Source organism: Sander lucioperca, chromosome 18 (genome assembly GCF_008315115.2).
Source record: "Sander lucioperca isolate FBNREF2018 chromosome 18, SLUC_FBN_1.2, whole genome shotgun sequence".
Taxonomy (NCBI): Eukaryota; Metazoa; Chordata; class Actinopteri; order Perciformes; family Percidae; genus Sander; species Sander lucioperca.
In genome coordinates, this window is record NC_050190.1 from 19,418,422 (window position 1) to 19,433,489 (window position 15,068).

General features: G+C 43.0%; 1 protein-coding gene across 4 annotated transcripts in view; it reads right to left on the bottom strand.

Annotated features, from left to right (window-relative positions):
- The window catches only part of qkia (QKI, KH domain containing, RNA binding a), an 80,566-nt gene extending 65,941 nt beyond the window's left edge, over positions 1 to 14,625 (bottom strand). For all 4 annotated transcript variants that reach the window (XM_031310048.2, XM_031310049.2, XM_031310047.2 and 1 more), the window contains exon 1: positions 14,177 to 14,625. In XM_031310048.2, the coding sequence (XP_031165908.1) occupies positions 14,177 to 14,321 (145 nt within the window). In that variant the 5' untranslated portion in view covers positions 14,322 to 14,625. The remainder of the gene's footprint in view (positions 1 to 14,176) is intronic.
- Positions 14,626 to 15,068: the final 443 nt, after the last annotated feature.

The following is a 15,068-nucleotide window of genomic DNA, read 5'->3' on the forward strand; positions in this document are numbered from 1 at the left end:
AACAACAAATCTCTTCATTTAATAAGTTTTGGTAGGTGAGGAGCGACAGAACGAGGAACAACTACATTCCTTTCCCTCTCTCATTATCAGGGAATGAGGTCACTTGATTACAAGAAAACATTGATGCCACAAAACAGAGACTGAGTGACAGAGTGCCTTCGAGTACTTTCATAAGCAATTATTATTCACTCCCGTTTTCTTTGACAGACCCTCAGATATCCAGTCTCATCTGTCCAAAGAGCAACATTTAAACTGAACACTGACCTATAGCAAGAGGGTTTTACCTGGATCAAAATTAGACAAAGGTGGTGCCTCAAAACACCACATCAACCTACTGAAACTGGCTTTATTCAAAAGGGACAATAGTCTACATGTTAACACATAACTTTCCCAGGTAGCAGCAGAGCTATGATTTAATAATCTAAGGCACTAAAAGTATCATATTCTGCTTAAAGTTTCCATGCAGAAAAACCCTAGGAGGGGTAGAAGTAATGAACACAGAAAGACAAACGGGTAACATCACAAAGTCTACATATGTGTTTGTGTCAGCTGTTGTCTTATCCCCAGGCACAGGGCCCGCTGGGGCTTGTAGCTAGCAGTCCAATAGCCACTCAGTCGCTGTCCCTGGGTGTGACAACACACAGACTCACACCACAGCTGTTGTTGTGTCTTTGTGCCGTCTCTTCATTGTCTTCACCTGACATACCATTTTTCCAGGATCTGAAGCTTGCTCTTGTAAATACAACTTAGACATACAAAAATGTGCTAAATATCTGGATGGATATGCATGGTCCTCTGTCAGAACTTCCATTGTTTTGGGCCGATTATACAAGGATAGATTGGGTGCAAGTTTTGGAAGTTGTAGATTAAACAGCTACATACTGATTGTCTATGAAGGACAAACTGGCCAGGCACTGTTTAGAGATGCTGAAAAACTCTTGGTGTCTGATGCACTTCCAGATATTAAGATTGCTTGTCTTAAAAAGGACAGACAATGAAAAGAGGAGGAAAAGGCTCCCTCTGACCTACTCTCTTTTCTCTGCAGATCAGAGGAGCTGCTCTTTGGCTATGTGTTTGGTCTGGTTGTCTGCTCCTGGAGATCATTCAGTTGATCCGTTTTGTCTGCCAAGTCATGTTGAATGTACCATTTAGAGCATTTAAAAAACAAAGACGTCGGAGGGGCTGTAACAACTGGGTCAGAGTGTCATGAGGGGAGAGACCAAGAGTCACTGACTCAACTGTCATTAACCAAGCTTCCAGTATGCTTAAGCCTTTACACATTGTTCTGCCTCAAAGTGAATAGGGTCCCGAGCGCAGACAGTGAGAGCTAGGCTGATGCAAACCGACAGAACCGCCTTTAATGTCACCACTGGTCCTCACATGAAAGAGGCAATGTAGCCCCAAGGCTGAATTTTTTTGCCTCACATACGAGGAGAGAGGAAAGCTGCAAAAGAGAAAACGAATGGAAGAAGAGAGCAGGTGAAGAAAAATCTGGGGAAACAGGAGATGAGAAAGGAAAACACAAACACAAAGGGGAGCAGTAGAGTGACTCTGCTAATATCAATAGGTAAAAAGAAAGCCATTGGGAAAACTAATACTGATTTTCTCCTATGAAAACTGTATGACAACTATAAAATGCAATATTAGAAAACAGATTAGGGGGTGCATGTACATGGTTAAGACATAAAGGAAGTGATAGGAGGGAGAAAGCAAAGCAAACTGTATGCATGTGTGCAACTGGGGGGCAGACAGAGAAAGTAGGATTTTATACATCATGGTGATGGGGGAGAAGCAGAGATAGAACCAAGATTTGGCTCACTGAAAGTGTCAGACGCTCAATAAAAATAAGGTTGCAGGTACAGCTACCATCACAAACAGCCTAAACTCATGTCAGACAAATACTCTCCAAGAAAGCAGAGTAGGGGAGAGGAGAGGAAGGGTGGAACAGGGAAGGGGAGAGAAGGATTAGAGGGGACAGAGAGAGACAAGTCCATCGCCTGGCAGACTATTCTTCACCTTAAGGTGTCAACAGCAGCTGGTGCCTTGGCACCTTGCTCATACCCACACCTGTCTCCCCTGCTGTGTCTACACACCGTCCAACTCCAGCTGCCTTTAACCATCCCTAAATGACCACCAGGTTATACAATTCATTATTTGATCTACCCACACAACGCAGGTGATCACAAACGTATATCCAATCCAAAATTCAAACGTTTAGCATTTTGAATCAAATCACTCCATTTCTAAAATCACTGTCAGTGAGCGTGTCATGGCACGTCCCGCAAGAAAATATATAAACCAGACAAACAGGAGCAGCTGTAATCTTATCCAAGACGACCATAAAACAACACATTGCCAGTCTTTTATGAGCACCATTCCTATGTAATGACACTGAACTGAGATGGCTGAAGTTAAGGCCAGTGTGCTGGTGCAGCATCTATAAGATAAAGACAAACTGTTAATTGTGCCAACTGGTTGTGCTTTTATTTAATTTAAACAAACTACTCTATAGTAACTTCTTTTAACTCAATTAAGAGTTGTGTAACCTGTCAAACATGGCAAGAATGTCTCTGCACACATTTCAATCAGGAGAGATTTTGTTGCAGATATGCAAAAGTTTATTGTACATAAGCATAATGAAATATGCAGAGTCTTTGGCGAGTAGACTCCATCGTTATAAAATATTTAAAAGGGGTAGAGAAACAGGACATATCCCCCGATGGAGTCTAGACACTGGAGATGGTGGAGAAGGAACCCGAAGACCGACCGAAGGAGCCATCTGCCGGAAGGGGACTCCGGGGGCCTTGGTTGACGAGACCGGAGGTGGAAGGGGAAGAGGAGGGTTGCGCGTTTGCCTGAAAAGACAGCTGACAGCAACGGAGAGAAAACATTTAAAGCAGGATGACATGCTGTGATTGGATCATGAATGTCGTGGCCAATTCTGATTGTTTACTGAAAAGTGAACGCCTCTAACCAGGTGAAAGATTTTAGGAAGAGAGAGCGGGGATTGAAGTTATTAGAAGTCAATACCACTTTTCAATGGAGTCCATTTACTTTGTGTGAGCTATTTAACCAGGTGTAAGATAGCTACAGCATATTAATAATTAATAATTGATCTGATCCATAATTCAATCCCTAGTAATTAGGGTAATGGTCGGGGTCAAGGGGAACATTTTTTAAAAGCCCCTTTCACACAGCCACTTGTCATTCTAAAAAGGTACAAATACGGAATGGGGGGCAGAGTTGTTCCGCCATTAAGCCAGCAGTGGAGGTAGTAACAGAGCCGAATCGAATCACACATTAGACGCCGATGCTGTTGTGTTACAAGTCCTGCCTCTTTTGCTTCCGGCATGCCGGCATGCTATCTACAAATCACACACTGGGGCATCATTATGCCAGCGCTGTTTGGTTCAATGTAAAAAAAAAAAAAAAAAGCAAAGCCGGCAAGAGCAACAGCATAGGCAGGGGCTTGGGTTGCAAAAACCACATCGCTCAGCAGCTTAAAGAACAGTACATTCAGCACGCAGCTAAGATAATAAACCAAATGATGATTGCAACACATACAAATGCATTGCAATGTATTGGACTTGTTTTACAAACATCACTTGTGTTCACACTTCTAAGCGAACTGGTAGGAATGACCCCGTGTGCACGCCTGGCCCATTAACGCACAAAAACCCATTGTGTATCATTAGCTGAGGGGGAGGAAGGGAGAGACAGAGGGGTGGAGTGTGGAGCTGAGGGAGGGGTCAGTGACCTTCCTCATAACCAACCAAATGACCTCATTCACAGCACACAGGAATCCTCTGTCTCCCCCCACTGTTCTTTATCACATTCACCATCCTCCCCTCGCTCTCGGCAGCCTTGCTCGCCTTTTTTCTTTCAGCGAACACAATCATTCAACTGAGCGGGGACGAGACTCATGCTCACTAACCCTTTCATATTTACAGCACATTCTTTCCTGCCAGTTATCTGTAGGGTTTATGCCGTCTTTCCTATGTCACACACGGTGCTAAAGAGGCTCTTTGTTTGACCAATTAAAGTCTAATCATACAAAACCACCCATTGTTCCTGCTTTGTAATCTCATCTAAACCAGACAGACTTAAGCCTCACTACAAACAGCACAAAGCAGCAACAAACTCTAAACAAAACTGTCACAAAGCAGTTTCACTTGCAGTTGTACAAGTCTGATTTCATTCATGTGCTGCTACAATCAGTATGGGTTGAACGCGTTGCACATGGGCATAAATTATGCTAAGCAAATCATGTTTTACATTACAGCACACGTCTACGAGGCAGACAGCCTCTGTAAAAATACAACTGTGCAACACATGTAGTTAGGCTAGACAGTCACTATGTGTGACTGTGTCAGTGAGAGAGAAGTTTAAGCAACTGAAACATTGCTGGATAGGTAAAGGGGGCAGTGGATTAAAAACGACAATGTGAATATTAGGGGTGGTACGGTTCATAAAATCCACGGTTCGGTTCGTATCACGGTTTTAGGGTCACGGTTTTCGGTTCTGTACGATTCTTGTTATTTTTTCTTTTAATCTTTTACACTCCAGAAATATACTTCAGCATATGATATATAGCTAAAATTAGCATATTGAATGCATGTTGTACAATACATGCACACAGTGGCAGTTCTATCTATTGTTTTATTTCCGCTGTCATCATAGGTAACATGAAAAAAAATGTTCCCACACACCAGTATATATACACGATGCTGGCGCATCCTCCAACTCCGGGCAGCCTTCCTCATCTCTCCCACTTGACATTTCTGCATGTGACGTGACCTGCAGCACTCCACACTCCACCTGAGGAGCGGTCGGCTCGGCACCTCTCAAAAGCTGACGAAAATCTTTTAAACTGACCTTTGTCGATCAAAAAAACAGACAGATTCAGCAACTGTATGGCCTATTTCTCGCTTAAAATGTTTTCAGAAACACTTTTCGGTGAACTATTTTCGTAAAATACGAGATCGTATTCAGAACGAGACGGCATTAGAGTCTGTTTTGAAATTTGGGAGCAGCAAGAACCACGTGACGCGTTTGTCCAGTCAGCTGCCATGTGTTGCGTTCGTCACGCTCATCCCCCTCGTCGTTTATATACTGTCTAAGGTCGTTTCCAGTAAGTGTTTTAACATAGGTGTCGAAAGTGGGCACTACGGCAGTAAGTGGTTAGTGCACATTAACAGTGTACTGACGAATCGTGCAACACACACACGCTCCGAACCGAGACAAGCGAACCGAGCGGTTCGGATGTTTTTTCATGAACCGTACCACCCCTAGTGAATATAAGTGCCCGCTCTGTGTGACATTCTTTTAGAAATCTGTGATAGATTATATCAGCATAAATTCTATCAATAGCAGATAGCGCAATCAACAAATTGAGCAGTACTTTTCTACTTGCAACCACTCTCTGATCTGATGAGTTAAGCAATGGCATCCAATCGCAAGCCTGTATGGACTGAAATGGCCGATTGAGGGTAGGCTGGCACAGGTGGTAGAAACACCATGAACTTGAATAACTGCAGTGTGGAATGAGCTCTTTCATAAACATTTAAAATGTGCACACTTACACAGAGCTTACTGTCAACAGAAAGCCTTGCAGCATGATTGCTTTGAGGCTACTCTCCTTCCCCGCACTGCTGTGCTTCTACTCTACACATACCACACACAATCTAATCTGTTTCACTGTCTTTAAAATAGACTTTACAATTTGTAAAGCTTGTTGTTTTCAAAACATTGAGGAAGTTTTCTATGGTTGTTATTTCTAAAGGTGAATACAACTGATACCTCGGTCTGAGATCTAATAAAGACTAAAATAAGACCGTCCTTTGTGGGTTGTAATTACTACATGCTACTAGCTTAATAAAGGCAAACATCCAAAAATATTAACACTTATACATTAGCTTTTTATTAATGGTTAAACTGAGCAATGGCAGTGGACCTCATGTTTGGCACAATATCACGAGAGCAGGAAAGAGCAACAGGAGTACTCTGAATAGTACGACATGGATTCTGACATGCAAGGGCTAAATAATGTGTTGAAGCTGTTGAGAGTCAGAGAAGCAGATGAGACTGGTTAAGACTGGAGTTCCCACTGCTTCATATTTGATGGCAGAACGCTACAGAGGAATCTTACTACCTCTTGCCACCTCACTTTCTGTGGCCCTGAGGGAAGGTTAAGGCAGCACCGCCTGCTCTTGACAAACCTCACAGAAACAACACGGGGTGCTGGGGGACAGGTAAATTATTCATCTTTGATTTATCGGCCAGCCTGCAACTTGTGAGAAACCAAGGCAAAGGCTGCAAACCACAGGAAGACTGATCCACTGGGGTGTTTTAAAGGAGGATGGGGCTAGCGAGCCTCTTGGACTAGAGAGTTTGGATAAGGATGAGGGGGAAATGTTGCAAATATAAACAGGGTCCAAAATTAACACTTGCCAGTCGCCAAATGCGGGTACATTTTCCATTTGGCGGATAAATCTCAGAGGGCTATTCGCCTCATGGCGAGTAAATGTTTGTACCAAAGTAGTTCTGTTTTTCAGTCTTCATTTTGGTGAAGGTGCAGCTACTTTCTTCTGTTTCTCTGCTGTCTGCACGTCGGAGCTTCGCAGGGGCGCGCCGACACACGCGCACACACAAACACTGGTGCACACACCAGACGCCAGCCACCACGTCACTTCTGTTTACTGATAGCTAGCTTTTACCTCAGGCTAATACATTAGATAGTAAGTGGCAATTTTTGGCAGCCAGCCTTCCAAAAGAAGGCACAAAGAAATTAAATGTCCCCAGTCCTCATCAATATAGTTTCATGAGTCACGTAGCTCTCCACAAGCAGAAAAAAAGAGGAGCTTAAAACGCAACTTGCTGGTTCCAAGTTAGGACTAACAAGTTCATTAGCAGTTAAGAAATATATTTTATAGCCTATTTACATTTTTATAATGCAAAAAGACGTTTTCTAAAACTTTATTTTTTTTTATTAATATTGGTTTAATTGATATTAGGCTAATTGGGCAAAAAAATCCGACGAATCGACGATCATTAACATCCCTACTTGCAGGACATGAAACCCCAACTATAAAGTTTAGTTATGTAGACCTAAGTTACAAAAAAAACTGCAATTTGATATTATTATTAATTAATATTTTGGCCGGTGGATTTTTTTCATCTACCTGCCAACTTGGCCGGTGAGTCAAAAAGTTAATTTCGGACACTGAATATAAACAGTCAGTGAGATAGCAGTGAGTGTGTCACAAAATTTGACGGTTTAGGAAAACATTACGGGACTTTGACCGTTTCATACAAGTGAAAAGGAGCTTGCTTGGTCCAGCCACAAAGCAAAAACTATCAACTTACAAATTATACATTTAACATTTAGATATTTAAGGAAAATTAGTTTCTGTGCCTTACTGTGGATGGTATTCACATTAAGCTAAGCTAAAACACACTATAAGAGTGTGTGGAGAAAACAAACCAAAGGCTGGAGGTTAAGTGCTCTGACTGTGCTCCCGGTAAAATTCCTGAGCTGGCTGCCAACACTCGCTTGCTCCTCTGGAAGGAGAGAGAAAATGAATGCAGAGGGGTGGGCGAGTCAGAGAGGAACAGAGTGAGCATTCAGTTCATTTTTCTATGATAAAAATGGGGAAGGAAACAAAAAACAGTGACAAATGTTGCTGGTATGATTCCTGAAAAACCTCATTGATACACTATGTCTATTGTGACAGTTCAGAGGCTTAAAAATGAAGACACAAAGAGAAAGCGCAAGGCAATAAGGGGGAGTACTGTGGGTTAGGGGGTGGGAGAGCCATTTAAAACACTCTAAGAATGTAGAAGGGTGGGGCCCATACTTCTTGTTACTGAGAAATATTGTGTGTGCTGCGTATCCACACAAATGTGTGGAGGAGGGACAGGAGCTATGATTCATGATCTAATCTAAATTAATCAAAAGAAAGCTGAAAGACTGACCCACCTCTGTGGTAGAGGACACAAGAGTAAGCTTGTCAAAAAACAGCCCCACACTCCTCATTCTCCCACACCCCTCATTCTCCATGTCTGTCTGAAGGAAAAACAAACCACTGACTGGCCTTCTCCATAGTCCATTCCTGTCTGAAATGGGCGTTACTTCCCGTAGATGTTTTTGCACGAGAAACGAATGGTAAAAAGCTGACATAACCTGGGTCAAGAGCAATGGGAGGAGCCATGGCTTCAGAAAGGGAATAAACAACCCAATGTAATGAAGAGGTCTGTGTCAAGAAGCGGTTGTGACATAATTCTTACAACATCCCCTAATCTTCCTCTTACACACACACACACACACACACACCTCTTGCTCTGACAGAAACCACACATTGAAATTCCTTCAGCGAAATTCACTGTGCATCTAGTTACCTTATTCACTATTCATTTTAATGTGATTGCTCCGCTTTAAGGCTTGAGGAATAAAAAAAAATAAAAAAAGAGAAACTGCCTCTAGCAATGTGTTGTCTAACAGCCGGCAGTAATAGAAGGGAAGACACTTAGTTTTGGCGACAGCGAGCCAGATAGTCAGCCAGGCAGTTAGGGTAGGGTACAGAGACAGGAGGCCAGGCAGAGGCAGCAGTGATAAGGAGGCCCCAGCACTCACAGGATTGAGGCCTGAGATAAGAGCCCAGAGCTGTCGTTGGATGACTTTATCATACAGCACCCGCTGGGGGGTGACATTGCTGGGGCTAGAGTGGGGCCAAGGGAGCAAGATAGGTCTGGGGTTGCTAGAACAGGGACTGAAGCTCACACAGGCACTGCGGTGGGGCTTCTGGTTAGGAGGGCTGCTAGGCAGAGGCACGTCAGAAGGAAGAGGCAAGGAAACGCTGGGTCCTGCCACAACCCCTACACCTCACCCTGTCAGACTTATGCCACCACCTAATTTATTACCAGGGAGGAGAGACTGAGAAAGAGGGACCACATTGAGTGCAAGAGAGAGGCAGACAGAGAAAGACAGCACAAAGCCTCCAATTCTGCTTTCTCACTGGTGGCAATAGCTCAGTAAACCAGCTCACAGAACAGCTTTCAGTTAATTAAATTCCAGCTTATAAGTGGTGCTTTGGGAGAGAATATGGGGAGAAGAAGGGGTAGGGGGTGAAGTGATATGACAGGTTTCTGCTTGAAACAACATTCCTGGCCTAAGACCCCCATTTCTCTCTTCGTCTGCTCTCTCACGGCTCTAATCTGTATCTTATTTTGCAAGCGGTACTCAGTCTTGTTAGCTGCTAAATTGATTGCATGTCAGGGGTTAGTGGAGGTCTAGCCCTGTGCAGTGAAATACCAAGGGTCAACTGACAGTGGGAGAAAACAGTGCTACAACAGACAGACAAAGAAAAAAGGGAGAGAACAATATAGACAGATCGACATAAATATGGGACATCAGGTAGAAAACCCAACGCAGACTCCTAGTATTCTCCCATTTATCAAAATGTGTTCTCTATACAGCTGTTCCCAAAGGACCAATTCCCTACACAGGCACCACATTGGACAGCAGACAGTTTGTCCTCCAAATGCTGACAGCTCTCCTGGGAAGGTCCTGTTAAATCACGGCATACAGAGACAAACAAGCAGACACAAAACTATATGCAAAGGGGGGTGCTGTAGCCGTGAACAAACGGTACAATGCACCATGTTGCTCTGCCACACAGCCTGCAATGGAACAACGGACCATTTAATCTATTACACAAACAAAGCTAAAAAATGAGCCCGTAAGAAAAGGTAAGAATATATATAAATAAATATAAATATTTTCGATTATTCAACTATTCTGTTCCCCATAGAAACACTCGCAACACTTCAGTACAACAAAATAAAATCCCTCCCTTTCTCCTATGGTCTGTTACAACAGCACCTACACTTCACTTCACTTTTAGGCTACATCTCTAGATGTTATATGGGCTGTCTCCTCCTGCTAAGAGAAAATATCGCAGTTTGAAGCAGCTTGTTGGCTGGCGGATCATAAAGAGAAATAATAAAAAAAACTCCATAGCAGGTGCCACCTCAGGGAGATGAACAACTGCAACGCAAGGGGATTTCAAAAAGGGGCCTGTCAATCGGCCAGAGTGACCTTGAGTGACTACACACATATTGGGAACGTAACCGGGGCGTCCATGCAGTCACGCCACTAAAGCAGGGTGGGAGCAGTCGTCACACACAAGGGTGGTGTCAGCTTTCTTCAGCCATGGAAACAGCTGTGTAGACATTCACAAAACGAAGGGTAGGCGAGGGAGACATAAGCAGCTGTCGGAAGGGGATACTCTTGAGAGATGGACAATTTGGGAAAGAGTTTGAAGCGTTCAACTGTAGCTAGATTTTTTTATGCGCTTATTAGGAACCCTAAAGTCTGACAATAGGAGGGCATTTAAGATGTTCAATCACATTTTGAGCCTATTAAACCTGTGAAACAGTACTTACTTAAATGAGAAGTGCGGGCATTGTAATTTTATCGAAACAAAACAACTTTTCTCCCTCAGGAGACAAGACGGCTGATGCTTTGTTGACAGATTAGGACACTGACTGGTTAGGTTTCTACCTCCGCTTGAGAATAAATAGCTTTTTCATGTTGTAACCCAGAACTGACTGAGAAGTCTCCTGCGACACACTGATGAGGAAAACTACACACACCAAACAAAATAACTTTTCAGATCAAACGTAATTCACACCCCAATACCACAAGTTCAAGATTCCCTCCTGGAGTCTATCCTGTCTGACTTAGGGTTGCAGCCAAGTGTGAGGTTTATTTTTACTGTGGGCAAAGACCACGGTCACAAAACATGCTTCATTTATCATCATAGAAAATGTTATCGCACAAATATCAACCTCAAACTACCGTTAAAAGACAATTAAATTGGAATTGCAGCAATCTGTCAACATAGGCCACATAGCGCAACACAAAGGGAAGGAGCACTGTTTTCTTCTTTTTTAGACACATAAAATTGCACAGGCTGGATTGTGCTTTTGGTTTTACCCTGGGTGGGGTCAGTTTTTACCAGTACGGGACAGGGAGTGGGAGGAGGCTGGCCCCAAATATCGCATCAGAGCTTCAGCCCCGTTCAAAGGGGAAAGCAAACCAAACCGCCCCTAACAGGAACCAGACAGTCCTCCTCTGCATTGAGGTGGCTTAGACACACACGCAATTTATTGGCAGCAGAGTCAAGTTTGGGCTGGTGCTGTGGAAACACGTGGAAACCTCAGACTTGTGGGGTTTTACAGGAGCAAGACTGAAGCTGGAGAGTCGCAAGATTCCCAGCCATGATTTCTCAAACACCAGTGGATGGAACAGTTATCCGCCGAACGCTGCACAGATGCGTCTAATCCAGCATTACTGGATTGAATTCTAAACCCTTCACAAACCACTTCCTAAAGCATTAAAATCATATGGCCCAAGACATCAAACTACATGTTGAAAAAGCTTTTCTTATTTTAAGAAAGAATGACAAGTGAATCAGTTCCACCATTTTATTTTCCACATCAGCTCAATGACTTTTACTTTATTTTTGAAAGCAAAACATAAATCTGAGATCCCCACTGGTCAAAATTAGCACAGCAGTATTTACAGCGTGCCTATACATGTTAAATGTCTTACAAGCACTTACTGCTTATGCCACATTAAGCACACATCATCTCTACAGGGTATAATGTATTTCCTACTCTGCTCTTCAGTCCGACAGTCGGTTATATCAGCAGGTGACACAGACAAAACGCAAAGAAAAGTGATCATATGCCTAGTACAAAATACATCAACTGTGTTAGAAATGTTATGTTCCTTCTGAACACCAGAAGATTTAGAAAGTCACAGAGAAAAAAAAATGTTCACATTTGCAATGTAAAAGAACTAAATTTAGTGCTTCTCCTGAGTTTAAAAAACACAAACCCCTATCATCGCACTTTTGGTCATTCGGCTTTGGAAACTGAATTTTGTTAGTTAGCTAAACAAAAAGTAAAGTTCATTAACAAAAAATAAATAAAATAGATTTTTTTTGTTTTATCACTGCTGACCGCAGCGAAGCTTGCTTTCAGTGGGTAAGCTCACACAGCATGCCAACAGCACTACGGCTTAGTTGTTAAAAGTAAATGAGAGGTACAGACTGTGTGCATGATCCCTTTTCTTTACTGTTTCTAATTGTTAGGGCTTTTTTGTTTTTTTTTTACTATGGGGGCTGGGACATGGCAAAGGGGAGCAGGGATTAAAAAGAAAACAAGTCTGCTTCCTGACTTTCCCCTCAATGAAAACATTAACACACCCATCATTCCCAATTGAGACCAATAAAGAAAGTGGCTCTGTCAGAATTTAAAAAGAAATCTCCATAATGCTCTTTTGTAGGGCATTTATGGGGTGTGGAGAATAATCAAACTTTGCACTCTTAATATCAAAACATGGTTGCAAAAATGTAGGGGAAATTATAGCATCACACCCCAGGAAATCTGTCTCTCTTGTTTTTTCCTGCAGGCTTGAAACTCACCCTGAAACTGAAGTGCCAATTTTTCCAGATGAAACTATAATATTTCTAGAAATACTCATATGTGTCTGTGGCATTCGATAGGCAGATTAGAGGGACCTTGTTCTATCTTTTGCATTATATTAACATTAAGATTTAAGCTAAATTTGAGTAGGGGTATTTTATTTGTTGTTATTTTTGCATTATTGTAGTAGTGAGATAGGGAGAAAACAGTCCACTCTACGCTTTTAAGTGTTTTGTTTATCACCCATCAAGGAAGCAAAAAAAATATTTGCAGACCGGTTTAGCAACTACATACTTGAGCCTACTCATCCAGACATGCAACCGAAACTATGAGGTATGCATTGCTGCTCTATCATATCTTGTCCATGAAGAAATCACTCATGAAAACCTATTTTATTTATCAAAGTATCACGTTGTCCAGTCCGACACTACACAGCACGGGGACAGTCTGCTAGGGGGGCTGTGGCGCTCTCTAGTGTCCCCAGCTCAGTTACATAAAGCATAGGTCCAACCTTCCGCTTAGACCAGCTTATGGTATTGATACTATAAACACCAAACGAAGAATAAGCCTCGTCTATCAGCGCCGCTGTATGTGACAAAGTGTAGAAAATGCACGTAGACAGACAAATCACGTCTGGACGGCGCCGCCGACAAAAGGCGACGCAATTTTGGTAGGGCACGCTTGACTGGCAAAAAAAAAATAAAACACGACTACTGCTGCAGCAAGGGAAGGAAATATAACCGAGGGCGCATACCCTCGCTTTGAGACACATGTAGTAGCTAAGTGAATTTAGCTAAACAAAACTGTGCCCCTTCATAATGAAAAAGTTAGACGGTTGAAATAATCTTCGTGCACTCCCCCTCCCAGAAACAACTCAATGGCCATTGTTTGGGCAACAAGCAGACACATTCCTCCGTGCTTTTAAACTCGGCCGCTGGGCAACAACTAACAGACCCCTCTAAGCAAAAACAAAGAAAGCGAAAGACAACTTGTGTAACGCTTCTTGAAATGTGTCTGAATCGCTGTAATGATTGGTTATGTCATTATTTAAAGACGTAACGTTAGCTAAGTTAACACTACCGTCATGGTTTCTGAAGAGTTCAATGGAATGCAGACGCCCAGGCTCGCTAGCTTACAATGTGGCTAACCCAAGCTAAATTGCTGTGGAACATGTGGAATCAGGCCCCGTCTTAATTAATTGGGGTAACGTTAACGTTGCACATTTGATAAACATAGAGAAAGGTTCAAAATATCTATGTGGTCAGTTTTTGTTAATACACTGACAGTGATAGGTAACGTTAGTTCTAATTTTTCTAAGTGCGTGGGAGAAAGTTTTCGTCTTGTCGCCACAAAGTCAAGAGTGCAGAAACAAACTCCGTGGAAGCCTATGGTAGCAACACAACTCTCAAATCCACATCTGACTGTGGTCTATGATAAAAGTCACGCTGGATACTAACGTTACTGGATTCCATGTTTAGGATGTGAGGTATTACTCGGGGGAAGTTGTCGCGTTATTGTGCCTGCCACGGTCAGCAATATCGGTGTACCCCGTTGCCAGCGTACGGGTCTCGCTAACGTTATGCAGCAGGGACGCCCAGTGAAGCCGTGCCGACACCGGACTGCGCCGTGGTCACGCTTCCCCTCCTCCCCTGCGTCTCTAACATCGCTCCAGACGGACACTTACCTTCATCAAGAAGCCTCTCCAGGTGTGTGAAGATACCGCAGAGATTTGGCAAACTGGTCATGAGCTTCTTCTCGTTTAATAATTGCATCAAATAGTCGGGACTCGGCCTCGGTCGCTCCTTCACTTCGACCTCTCCGACCATCATCTTTGCGGCGAGAGCGAAGAACAAACCACCGTGAACACACAGAATCCTCTTTTAGGAAAAGGAAAAAAAAACGAAAAAGAAAAAAAAAACTTGCGACTCCAATCCTTCCCTCCTCCTTGTGATGAGAAGACTCTCTAACCCCCCCCCTAAAAAATCAGGTTTGGTTTGTTCTTGTTGTTTGAGTGGAGCGGGGGCAAAAAAAGAAACCGTTATCTTCCTTCCAGAGACTCGTGCGCCGTACTCTCCTCTCTACGCCGTGTGCGCTCGGGGACGTTCGATTCCACCACTGTAGGCGCGAGAGCTTCTCCACCGGAAAGGCTCCGTCCTCCTCAACGACTATTGGCCAACGGGGTTTTCAGGGGACTAATGGGAGAACCAATGAGCGCTCAGATCCGTGCCAGGAGGGCGGGGCGGGGTGGTTGGTGGCTAGAGCAGTGCGCAGGAATGCACAAAATGCCCTTAAAGTGAATATCACACATTTATTTCTTTCTCATTTCCTCACAAATAGCAGAATTTTATCAGTTAAAAATGTCAGACTCAATCATCTTGCTATGCCTTGATAGTACGGCACTATCATCAGTGTTCTCATAACTTTAACACCAAAAGCAGTGCCTGTGAACCAGCTAAGGTTTTATTTTCTATCTTTCTTTGTTTTAGATAGCAAAGTCAATATTTTATAAATTAGGAGTCTTCTTTCTCTTATATTTATTTGTTTGGAATTATCAACACTAGCAGGCCACTTTCTTT